The 13035-nt window shown below is 38.6% G+C and overlaps 2 protein-coding genes across 2 annotated transcripts; one reads left to right on the top strand and one right to left on the bottom strand.

The window, feature by feature from the left end:
- The first annotated feature begins 4557 nt into the window (after nt 1–4557).
- gng3 (guanine nucleotide binding protein (G protein), gamma 3) lies at nt 4558–8866 on the top strand. Its single transcript, XM_034112905.1, has 3 exons — nt 4558–4736; nt 5573–5675; nt 7003–8866. Exons 2-3 carry the CDS (start codon nt 5574–5576, stop codon nt 7129–7131), a joined length of 231 nt encoding a protein of 76 aa, XP_033968796.1. The 5' UTR covers nt 4558–4736; nt 5573; the 3' UTR covers nt 7132–8866.
- Nucleotides 8867–8880: 14 nt separating this feature from the next.
- banf1 (BAF nuclear assembly factor 1) lies at nt 8881–12778 on the bottom strand. Its single transcript, XM_034112899.1, has 3 exons — nt 12624–12778; nt 11325–11489; nt 8881–9948 (listed from the first exon to the last, which is right to left on the bottom strand). The coding sequence occupies exons 2-3, from the start codon at nt 11448–11450 to the stop codon at nt 9802–9804; spliced, it is 273 nt and encodes a 90-aa protein (XP_033968790.1). The 5' UTR covers nt 11451–11489; nt 12624–12778; the 3' UTR covers nt 8881–9801.
- Between the last annotated feature and the right edge of the window lie 257 nt (nt 12779–13035).

Raw genomic sequence — 13035 nt, 5'->3', positions numbered from 1 at the left:
ACTTTCTTGCTCTGAGCTTTTAAACAACATGTTACTATATTTTTCCAAGTAGATTTTTTCGACTTAATGAGAATTTTCCCACAAAGGAACACGTTTTCAGATTATTCCCACAACACATGAATGCAAGGCCTTATCTCACAATTTAAGTAAAACATAAAGTAAACATAATTTATGTATCTGCCAACTTCTGCAAAATGAAATTGGAGCCCATGCAACACTTTTGCCCGAAGTTGCCCAATTCTAGAGTGGGGTATTTACTGACAAACAAAAACAGAAAATATTTTTTAAACCACAGACCTTATTTTAGGCTTCTAACCAAAAACACGTTCAAAACTAGACTAGGAAAAGGATCATTTATAAGATGCCAACTGATTTCCAGGTTCTAGGACTCCTACAGCATTTGATACCCTCAGCTGTACACCACACTGACTCTTTCGTCAGATTTGCAGTCAGCCTAGCAAACAGCCTAGCTTTTGCCAATTTAAATATGATGACATTTCCTCCAAAGCATATACAGGTATGTCAAAACCATTGACTAGTATATAGGAAACAGGTTTACATAAACATGGATTTGTCAGCAACAATCTAATTATGAAACAAATCATATTTTGGCACATGCATGCCCCAAGGCAAGGGTCAACATATGAGAAACTTCGATCTACATAACATCACAATTTCCTAAGTCGAGATCATACTGCACATTTCCATAGTTACGTTTTGTTGGCAGTGGCACGCACCCAAATCCCAACTGCTATTAAACCTTCAATCACACCTTGAAAAAAAGAAAATGTGTATGTAATCACTAGACCACTGAATAATCAAAGTGCAGGCACTTTACACAATGGCTCCACTAGCTCATCAGCCCCTGCTGCATGATTGGTTATTCTAGTGGATGTTTCACTGTGGGAATATTAAGATGCAGCAGCAGTTAATTGCATGACTATCGCTCAGAATCACACAGATCATGCATCATCCTAAGTCGTGGCTGTGCCTGTTGCTGTGGTCCTGGATCCTGAGTCCTGGATCCTGAGTCCTGCATCCTGAGTCCTGGATTTCGAGTCGTGGCTGAACCTGTCTCTGCGGTCCTGCCTGACTCTCATCATACTACTTCCCTGATGGCTCCCACAGGATTGTTGACATCCTCGTGGATTCATCTTCTTATTATAGACACATGCATTTCCAAACATTTGGTCTACCTACGCTGTAAATGTATTATCTCTTCGATTTACACACGGCATCTATTGCACGTCTGTCCGTCCTGGGAGAGGGATCCCTCCTCTGTTGCTCTCCCTGAGGTTTCTCCCATTTTTCCCTTTTAAACTGTGGGGTTTCTCTGGAAGATTTTCCTTGTACGATGTGAGGGTCTAAGGACAGAGGGTGTCGTATTGTCATACTGATATTCTGTACAAACTGTGAAGTCCACTGAGACAAATGTAACATTTGTGATATTGGGCTATATAAATAAACATTGATTGATTGATTGATCATGCACGTTGTTTTTCTATATCAAAACCACGGTTAACATTGATCGTGAAACATGTCCACCTTGTGTTTTTACCATTGGGTCCAAACATGGAATCAATGGGCCAAATAAATGAATAGCAGCATTGGTTCAATCATTTCTACATCACCCTTGAGGCAGAGAACTGCACTATTTTCGGCATGAATAACATTAAAAATGTCAACATTATATAATTTAAAACAGCTGTTGTTTGAGAAGGTAATGATAATCTGACAGCCTCACACCGGTAATAGATAACAAGGGAGCTTGAATCCTCATTCTAACTTCCACTCTGTCAAATTTGCCCTTGTGTATACATTTAAACAGATTTAAGCTTCATTTTTGAATCAAGTGAGTGAGAAATGAAGTGCTGATTCTCAGCTTTGAGGTCTCCAGACTTGAATGCTCCAGTGTGCCACGACAGTAATTAGGTTAAATGTAATTAAGGATTATTAATCAAAAACAAAGAAATGTATAGTCGGTTAATTAACTGGAATACATGTGGCACAATAGATGAAAGGGAGCTAATAATTGAATTAAAACGATGTTATTTTCTATAAGCATTGCTGGATGTATGCATTAAGCATTGTGGAGTAGCTTTATAAGAAATAAGTCTTCACAACTCCTTGGCTTTACCATTTACACTTTTAACTGTGACATTTTGGTCATATGGCAGCCTTTTTTCAAAATGATGTATTTGCTGGATGGCAACGGTGTCCTGCACCCACACTACTTACACCAGAGGAAACCTGCAGAGATGAAACAGGAGTGTTTCATGGACCATCTGGGGAGCGATTCAGTCGATACAGCCCTTGCAGTCATGTACTGATTTGTACCTGCTGTCACTGTTTTTCCCAGTTTGTGCAAGGACCAAAAAAGGTTCTCAAGGATGATTAAAAATAGTTTAAATTGACAAGCCCCTTCTGAATTGAAACCGGGATTGGCTGTAGATGTGTTGCCTTTGATCAGAGTACAATTTTCTGTAGTAAAACTACCTGTTTCTCTCTTACAGTTAGAGACATGAAGTTATGAACAATGATCAAAATATTGTAGGTGCAACTTGGTTGTAACTTGCTCCAAAATCTTAGATTTTCTGCCCCAACCAGTAACAGGTCTGTAAAAAGTCAGTTTTTCAAAGCATCCTTTAGTGCTAAATGGAAGTCATTTGATCTGGACATAGTTAATAGGATAAAAGCTGTCAGACTGCCTTTGCCACTTGGTAGTTTTCCAAAATGTCAATTGAGGTTCACTTGAGTACATGAGTTTTAGCATTGAATACATTCTACCCTTTTTCTGTAAGTTGTACTGTCATTATTGCCTAGTGCCTACTGTTTGTTATTATTAGAATTCGGACCATTAAATGGCACTTTATACCTCAAAAGAAGCTGCGGGGTTCAGATTTCTCCTGGGTGGTTCATCAGGAGCTGGGTTGTGTTCACTGTGCGGACTTCACAGATCAGTGATGGGTCAAACCTGCCAGCATCATCCAGCAGATGGAGCCCTAAAACTGCAGCTGCTTGTGGCTTCAACAGCCAAATATGTATACTGCTCTCCACTCTGCCATCATGAAGCTTCTCTGCAGTACCTGGTAGAGCCATTAAGAAAAAAAGACAATAATTTCAACACAATAACAAGCCATTTGTTTAACTCAAACTACGAGTATGGAAAGCAGTGTTCTCTTTGCTCTCTGATGTTTATACCAAATCATCAACATTTTATATTGTCATGAATTTCTTGCAACTTTTTAAAAGACAATCTGTTCATTTGCACATCTCATATGCATATATAAATTACATGTAGGCTATTGTTATATTTTAGTGAAATTCTCAGGGGTTACACTCAAACTTTAATAAACAATATAACTGGTAAGTAGTAGTACCAATAAGAACTGGTAAACTGTGTGGAAATCAGCTGAAGAAAGAAAGAAAGAAAGAAAGAAAGAAAGAAAGAAAGAAAGAAAGAAAGAAAGAAAGAAAGAAAGAAATATGTATGTCCTTGTTTGCATTTGTGTATGGGACTCACAAAACAACTATTTTCGTTATTTCATTCCAAGATGGTGGATACAAGAAAGATAGAAAATGTAAGGAATGTGTGTAAGGAATGTTCTCAATAATACTTACCACCAAGTACAAAGCCACAGCTTCACATTCAAACATTTAATTTCAAACAGCACTGTTTGAGAGGACTATACGACGGCAAGCACGATGGACAAATAAACAAGAACGAGAAACTGCCATCTAGTTACCAAAGATATTACTAGCGAAAGAGAGGTCACCGCCGCTGGAGACCACTGTGGGACACAGTGGAGACATTAGCCTAGCATAAATGGCGTCGGGTAATTTTTGCGTGTTGCCAGTTGCCAGTTGCCTATCTTCCACATTGTATTACATTTACTTCGATGTACGTTTGTAAAACAATCTTTATTTAACATTTAAACTAATAAAAAGGGTGGCTATTCATTAAAATAGTGTAACGATTTGGGAAAGAGCTCTTTTGTGGCATTGGGCTAATCTTTCCTCCACAGAGTCTTTGATCTTAGAGCATCATAAGAGGTGACAATACATCCACTCTGCTACATTTCCTGTTTATTTTAATCACTCTAATGTGTACAATGCAGACCTTCTTTTTATCTGTAGCACATAAATAAGATTCCCATTTAAATAATAACAGATATTTTCCATTTTAAACTGTCAAACTGTGTAAACCACTAATAAATCAGACTGCTGCAGTCCCCATAGCAACAGAGGAGAGGGTGGGCATCACAAAAGGCAAAGGGTCACGTCATGATTCATGCCTCTGGAGTTCACATCCAAGGCTGTTTATAATCTTTAAGCACTAAAATCCAAATGCACCCACAATACATTATAACCATCCGCTTCCCTATCAAAGATTAAAACCTTAACATTTCCCCCAATATCCTACAGCACAGACATGGTACAATCTGCCTTCATAAGAAAACCATCACCAATGGCTTCCCCCCTCCCTCCGTCTGGCAGGTACCACTTCCTGCCGAGGGGGTGATGCTATCCATCCACCATAGATCTCGTGCTCATTGTGGCAGAATTACAGTGCACTGGACTGTACAGAGCAGGGTAGCATCCAGGCTGCTGTCTGTGAGGGGTGGGGTCCGGCTACACTGATACCACCAAACGAAAGCTAACAGAGAAGCAGAAAAGGAGAGGAAAAATAGAGCGCAGAGGGGGGAAGATTGCACCTAAAGAGGACTATAAAACGGGTAAGGAGAAAAGGGGGTGGGTGGAGATAAAGGGGAAGAGACAATGGAGAAAGGTCCAGAATTGTTCAAATAGATTCGCTCCTTTGCTGCTTCTGCTTCCCCCTTGTTGACAATACATCTTTCTTGATTCCTTTTCCATATGACACCTTTTTGTTTAAATCATATGTATATTTATTTAACATTTCATGAATATATTTATGTGATTATTCCATTCTACATTTGATTTTTCTGTGGGTATTCTTGCTTGTGGTGTGGGCCATGGTGTATACATCTGACCATTTGGCCCAGTAATGATTATTTTTTCATTTGATTGAATACATAGAGCCATGCTTTTGTTCCTATTTACAATTATATATTGGAGGAGGGGTGTCAATTCTATAATACAATGTTGGCTGATATTCATACTTATTCATATTGGAAACTGACTGGTTTCATGGCTGAGCAACCAAAGTTTCAACATATGTAAATAAGAAATATATTCATTTTTTCAGGAACTTTAAGGTCAGACAGTGATTTTGATCAGCCACCTAGATGTGTATAAAAAAGCTAACTTTGCAATCAGTAACCCAATGTGTATGAGCAGGAAATACACACCTCCATCTTAACTTTACATATTAGGAATACATTTTATTTTATTTTTAGAAAGATGGCACACTTAGTCAAAGTATTGATTTACATTTTTAAGATTTTTGGAATAATCATTTTCTGGAGAAATATAAGGCAACCAATTCAATGGAAAATGTAAAAAAGAAAGAAAAGATTTACAGAATGTATTTGTATTTCTATGCCATTGTTATCCCTGGAGCTTAAATGTTGTTGTGTTGGTGCATGGACAGGATGAAAGGAGACACCCCAGTGAACAGTACCATGATGAGTGTCGGTCAGGCCAGGAAGCTGGTGGAGCAACTGAAAATAGAGGCTAGTTTCTGCAGGATAAAGGTAAGACAAGCTGGACGCCTCACATTCAGACATAAATCATACACTAAACCCCAAAATAAAAAGGGAAAAAATTGAACCAATTTATGAGTTAAATCCAAACAGTCGACTAAACACATTTCCAATTGGCTTTTTGAGAAGCTAAACAAATATTTGTTTATACAAGTTCAAATAATTTCATGCCCAACACTGAAATCAAACCTGTTACTTGCTCATGTAAAGTACATGCCCACACAAAGTCATAATAATACTACATTATTTGTATTGAATGATTAAGACTGCTGCACAAACTAAAACCGCCCTCAGATTAAACAAAGACCACGTTTGATTTGCCCATTGACTTATAAAGCATCTAAGTTGAAAGCACTAAATGATCTTGACATTTACATCTGTTTTGCAGTTGAAAGAGAATCACAGGTGACTATCAATGCACTCTCCATGCTCCAAGTCCATGCTTTCCATGGAGGAGTTTCCAGTAGAAAACATTACTTTGACCAGAAAAAGGGTTAGTTTTAATGCTTTAAAAGGCGTACTTCTCTTTACTCAAAGACTTCAAGAACCAAAACACATTTAGAAATTCAACATCAACCTTTAAAACATTTAGATATAGAACTCTTTATAGCGATACTTGAAGTATTAAACTGGGTAAAATCAAAGTAAATCCATATTTCTATTCCCACACTTTCCGCTCAGACTCTTCTGTTATTGATTCTGTATTGTTTCATTCTCTGTTTTGGTCCTAATGATCTATTACCCCTATGTTATGGCTGTACTGTGAGACCATTGTAACTGCAGACATCTAGTCTTCCTAAAATGAATCAATATTATACTGTTGGTATTATTTATAATAGTATACTAATTTACCAAGAAAAGAAAAACTGCTGAAGTGAATGAATCATTTTTGTGGTCTAATGGATCGTGAGGTGGGCTGAAGATCGGAAGGTTGTGAGTTCAAATCCCGCCTGGAACACCACCACTAGTGTGCCCTTGAGTAAGGCACTTAGCCCTTAGTTACTCCAGGGAGAATGTCCCTGTAATTGGTAATTGTAAGTCGCTTTGGATAAAAGCGTCAGCTAAATTAAATGTAATTTAGCTGACATTACTGACACATTTTTACAGTAAAGTTTAGAATTCAGGACTTTTATTTGTGACAAAGTATTCACATTTTTTGGTAAAAAAAATGGAAATTGTATTTCTTTATTTCCAATATGTACAGAATATTGCAAAAGTCCTCCAGTGGAGATCTTGAATGTCTTGCAAAAATCCAGAGAAAACAACCTTTGATTGAAACGTGATGTTGAGTTGTCCCTGATTCTGACCCTCCTCTCAGGTATCGAAGGCCGCGGCGGACCTGATGGCGTACTGCGACGCTCACTCCTGTGACGACCCCCTGATCAGCCCCGTGCCCATCTCAGAGAACCCCTACAGGGAGAAGAAGTTCTTCTGCGCTCTGCTTTGAGACCAATCAGGGATTGCTGTGATTAAAAGTACAACTGTACTGTATGTACAGTGTGTACATGTACTTCTGATCTGAATGAGACATCAATGTACTATAGGAACCTTGCATAAAAGCTGCCGATGTACAGTACACAATCAACTCAACTAAATTATTTCACTGCTAAAGTCTCAATGTAAGAGGGGAAAAACAAATATAACAAAACCCAAACATTCAATCGATAGTCAGAGTTATCATAATCAAAAGTAAATAAACGTAGGAAACAGCTATTATTAGTTTAATAACACGTCATGCTTATTTATATTATAGGTAACTGCCAAAAAAGGATAATCATATGGATCCTGCAGATTTAACTGGGAGGCAAAGTCCCACGCTTTGGATTTTGCTCGATCAGATGCTGCTCTGACATTTCAAGGCTGTCACTTCAGCCCATTATAATGTTCATACATTTGTGATTGAAAAAAAGCCTATGTTAGGTAAGTTTATGAAATGTCCTATCTGGTTGCTACTTGTAGATGGAGGTAATACCACTCTTCTTCAGATTAACGCTCTTTCAGTGTTCTGTCTCCATCAACAGCTAGCTTAGCCTTTTAGAGCTACACATTCATTCAATGGAGGAAAATAATCCAGCGGAATGAATCCTAAAACCCCAGAAATGAGTTGTACTTCAGGATCCGTTTTGAAGTCAATGGGTTTTCAGTTAGATGCCTGAAATGAGTTGTGTGTCAGTAAGAGACTTTACAGTTTTGTCATCCTGCTTGTGAATTGAGGCTTTTACATGTTTAAAAAAAAAAAAAAAAAAAAAAAGCTTACGCTTCTAAAATCAGTGATGATAATTTCTGAATAGCATCTTACTAACAAGACAGACAGGTGGTATGATAAACGTTTGTTGGCCAGGACTAATTTTCCACAATAATCGAAAAACTAAAAGGAACATTAGCTAAATGCTTATTTGTAGGACTACAAAATGCTTCAACCCTGCAGCACTCCGTTCTCTTTTCCAATATGTTTTGTATTCCTCAAATACATTCCTCTGTTTTGGCAGTTACTTGTATCTACCAAGTCCAGGCTGTGTTTATGAGTGGAGCCATTTCATTCAAGGTTTATTAAGATGTTAGCATTTTGCTCATTTCTATACTGTTGCCGTCGTGTGTGTGGAAACGTGTATGTGTATGCAAAGGTGCTACTGTGAAACTTAAGCCACAACCCTGAGTCTGATCACTGTCGGAAAAAATATGTTATAGTTCAATAGCACATAGACCCGAAAGAAAAAAAACATTCCTAGGGTTATGAACATTTAATATATAATCTAAGCCATTAAATCAAAATCAGCTATTTGATTGAGTCTGTCACAGGAACAGTTTTATATTTCTGCAAGGTAAACAAAATAAATGCAGTCGTCAAATTTACTTTTAAAGAAAGTGTACATTTGAACCAATCAGGTGTGATGGGCCCTTCAGCCCAACGTCTCCTCATTCATGTGAAGCAAGGACGAATGTGAATGACTTGGGAATTCCTTTTATTAATTAAAATGTGTCGCTTTCTCTGTGGTTATTTCTCCATCTACAATACAGGCAATGACATATTTATGTTAAATGTCTGCAAGAAAAAGAAAATTGCTGTAATTTGGAGTTCCCCTCATCTCACGATAAAACATATTTTCGAAATCTTGCAAATAACAAATGTGGTGCTTTGCAAAAAGAGAAACCATGGAACATGAAGAATTGAAATAAAACCTCCTGGTATCAAAGATGTTTTCGCACTTGTGATTTTATTTGATAGAAATTGAATCTTTAATGAACATGTAAGAGAAAAACATGTGTTTCCAAATCTGGTACTGGCTTTTTGTTTTTACCAATACAATTTGGAATATAAAAACTGAAGAGTTTACACAGTTGAATGACAACAAATTAGCGAGTGTTTCACAAAAAGCTGCTACACAACAGGTACACCTTCAAACAGCTGGTGGGGTGTGGAAGATTCAATGGCACAACCCAGACATGCACTACTGCAGGTTTTACAGGTTAATAACATGTTTGGAATAGCATGCATTAAGGCATCATGTCAGAAAAAGTCAGAGATAATGTGGAGCTCACTGCAAACTAACACCGTGTGATCTACTATTGTTTAACAGGTTAGTTAAGACACATATAACCAATAGATTACATCAGTTTTGTCACACGAGATTCTACTGAAGCTGTAAATGGTGTTCCAGTAGAGCATATCAATACTTGAGCAGCTTCACTGTTAACGGACAAACAGGGGTTGATTTACTCTATCATTGGATTGGATTGGTCATAATATTGACTGACCGTGTTTATCCAAAACTGCTACAGCTACAGCCCTACTTACTACTAGGACATGTTCAAATGTTCACCATAAAAAGGCCTACCGACATCATGGCCAGATAAAATGTTACGGTATGAATATCATTTTAAAGAAAGATGAATCCTACTTGTGAAAGACCATGAAAATGGCATTTGTGAATTCTGTTTGGGGTCAAGAAATATACTTGCAGCTTTGAGTGTAATTTAAATATAAAAATGACTTCAATGACTTCATTAGGGTGCACAGTGTCAGTTCCTATTTGTGGTATAGCTGAATATAATGGATAGCACTGAAGAGGTAATGTACAGTTTGTAATTCAGAAGTAGAAAACGATGACTGAACACTTTATAAGAAGGCGTCGCACCATTCTTTGAGGCACCCAAAGCAGTCACCTTGTTGTTTGATATTTGCAGAGCAAGTGTCTTTCAGCCAGTCCCGGAAAAGCTCCTCGTCTTTCTTCAGCACCAGAAACTGTCCGAGGACCACGTACGCCTGTGGAGGGAAAGACAGACACACCCCAAAACATAATAAAGACAGGAATGCAAGGGTTTCCCACATTCACATCTCTGTTGTTAAGAAGCCAGTGTTCAATGAAGCATGAAGAGGATAGGTGGAAAGGCCAGTTTAAAAACGTGGTGTGATTTTAACCCAAACACTGTATTGAAACCACTCCTTATTGATGGTGCCTCGCCAGCCAGACATTAATCCCTGTGATGTTTACACGTTGCCTTGTTATTTTGAGTGATGATCCAAGATTGCAGCTCTTTAGTTTTCCCTGAGACTAACCCTGTCACAGCCTTTCACACTCACCCCAAATAATCATTGACTTTTAAGAAGACAAAGACAGTGGGTGTTTCTCAATGTCGAGGAAGGCTGCTCCAGAGCCACTATTTCAAGCATACTACATCATCGAATGCCGCCGAAGGACTGTTCCAATCTCCAGCATACTTGGAATTCTACCGAGCCCGGCGTACTTCGTAGCGAGACATTTCGAGGCTGCACATGTGTAGACACCGCGGTCTTAAAATCCCCACAATGCTTTGCGCACGGACCAATTTCCCCAAATCTGTGGCGGAAAATGTAAGGCGGGGCCTCTAATATGATGCACACCTGCACACTTGCTAGCCTGTTCCACTCTTCGTTTTCCGAATGCCAGGAGGTATTCTTGCCTCGCTTCTGAAGCAAGATGCTCGGAAGACATGTGCTACCAAGCAAGCGTACTCGACATTGAGAAACACCCAGTGTGTGCCGTGCTGTCTTTGGGTGTTTCTCAATCGCGAGTACGCTACGTGCAGCCTCGATATTTCTCCAAACGGAGTACGCCGGGCTCGGTAGATTTCCAAGTATGCTGGAGATTGGAACAGTACTTCGGCGGCACTCGATGACGTAGTATGCTTGAAATAGTGGCTCTGGAGCAGCTTTACTCGACATTGAGAAACACCCTCTGTCTTCCTGGAAGCAAAGGCACTAAATTGCACATGGCCTTTCCGTTTATAAACACAACATTGATTCAATCAAAAAGGTGCCATATAAATAAAGTGTATAATTATTATTATTTGACAATCCAGCAACTGCTTTAACACTAACCCTGTTTCTTAAATGTTCACATTACAAAAACTAGAATATTCATGATACTTTGATAGGGAAGGGCAGTTACGAAAACTGATATGAAATGAGTTACTAAACTTAAAATGACAACATTTTATAAGCCTGTGCATTACTAATGTTTTTTCTTTCATTGATTTCAAGACACAAATACCATAACATTGAGAATACCACAATCACAGCGATGTTAGCACCCTTTATAGTGCATCGTATATTTGTGATAACTACCACACATTTATTAATACAAATAAAATCCCAATTACCTTGTCAAAACCCTTGTCCTCCAGTCTTTTGCCAAGGACCTCTCCAATGCCTGCCAGAGCGTTCACAGGCTTCTCGCCCATGGGCTCGGCCACAAAGTCTTTATGTTTCTGGGATGTCGACGACATGGCTGTTTCGTAGACGGTCAAAGATCACCAACTACTGAACTGTAACACAAACAAGATAATATAAATTAAAAAGGCAGTACAAGTCATGCAGCAGATGAGGAATTGACTGTAGGGTTAGACTTCTGACTGCGTTTTGGTTTAGGTAGTTTGTGGTCAACACCAACTGTGAAGCTTTGTAACCAGTTACTGTGTTTATTTTTAGTTTCAAATAAGTCTCCAAGGCCTTTGATATGTTTCCCAGTGAGTCTGCGAGGTCTGTTGTAACACTAGCTTATTATTTTCTGTCTTGTCCATACTGGGCAGCGTTCCTAAACTAACAGGAGAATGGGCTATAAGTCATTGTGCACACCCAATAAGCATTCCTGGTTTGAATCCATTCACACAAGTAAGTGAATAGGGCGTGTTGAAACTAAAACAGTGTGTTAGGTTTCGATTTCGGAGTATCATGTTAAGATCAGTGTGATACATGCTACATTACAATGTGTAGTGATTCTAAGCTTGGGTTCAATACAAAACAAATGTATATCCCCCCTTCAATCAATTCAGAGTTGTCAGATTTAAAATGTAAGTTGTAAACAGCATATGATTAACACCAACCATTGATACCAATGTTATTGGTATCAAAAGGCCCTCTTGTTATGACTGATTCATCCACTCCCTGCTGCATGTCCTATTTATCATACTTTTAGCCTGCTTATATTTAAACAATTCCACACACTGCAATGGATATTCATGCAGGGGTTTACCATACTGTGTATATAAAGCTGTTTACGCTTTGATACAGCGACTGGCTAGCTACAATACGGTACCCTTCCACCGTTGAATTGCGCGGGTAACACATCTTAGTGCTAACAGTTTTAGCACAACGAGCTAATGCTCAGTAGATAAACTGTGTTTTCGTTTATTGCACTACGAGTGCCAGTGGCCACTGCCTAATTCAAGGTGGTCTTAAAACAGTACGTGGCCCTGAAGAGACCCTCGCCATATACGAAGTTAGCGCAGTGAAGCTACGGAGTTTCTCAGCATGATAACTTAATGCTATAGTAGCTTCAGAGGTAGCTAGCCAATAACTCGGCACATTAAAGTAATGCTCGTTATCTTCTGACACTACGTTTTTTGTACACAGAATATTTCAGCTAATGAAAACTTCATTATGGATGAGTTTCGACTTACATCTTAGTGTCCTGTCCAGGCTGATATGAGTGTAGTTCGGTGGAGAGCTGATGCTTTCTGTTTGTGCAGGGCAGGCACCGGCGACCACAATGCAATGCGCCTGCTTCTTGCGTCCTTAAGTCACTGTACATCGGCGTTTTTTCCCCCTGATTGTTGACTAACAGGATAAACATGTCTGAGTGAATGTTGTACTATCTACAACACTTTACCTGTATGATTAAGAAAGATGTACTTTTGAATGTTAGATTTAGCATGGTGTCTTGTTTTTTACATCTTAAGCATGTTTACTTTGATTCAGAATGTCATTAAGACACATTAGGGCATGCTGTGTTTTTGCATTGGTCATCATTATTTGCTGACGGCTGTGTATAAAAAAAATATTAAAACATACAATAACTAAAACTATGAACAA

The sequence above is a fragment of the Trematomus bernacchii genome, unplaced genomic scaffold, assembly GCF_902827165.1.
Source record: "Trematomus bernacchii unplaced genomic scaffold, fTreBer1.1, whole genome shotgun sequence".
Lineage (NCBI taxonomy): Eukaryota > Metazoa > Chordata > Actinopteri > Perciformes > Nototheniidae > Trematomus > Trematomus bernacchii.
This window is presented reverse-complemented; position numbering and strand designations above follow the sequence as displayed.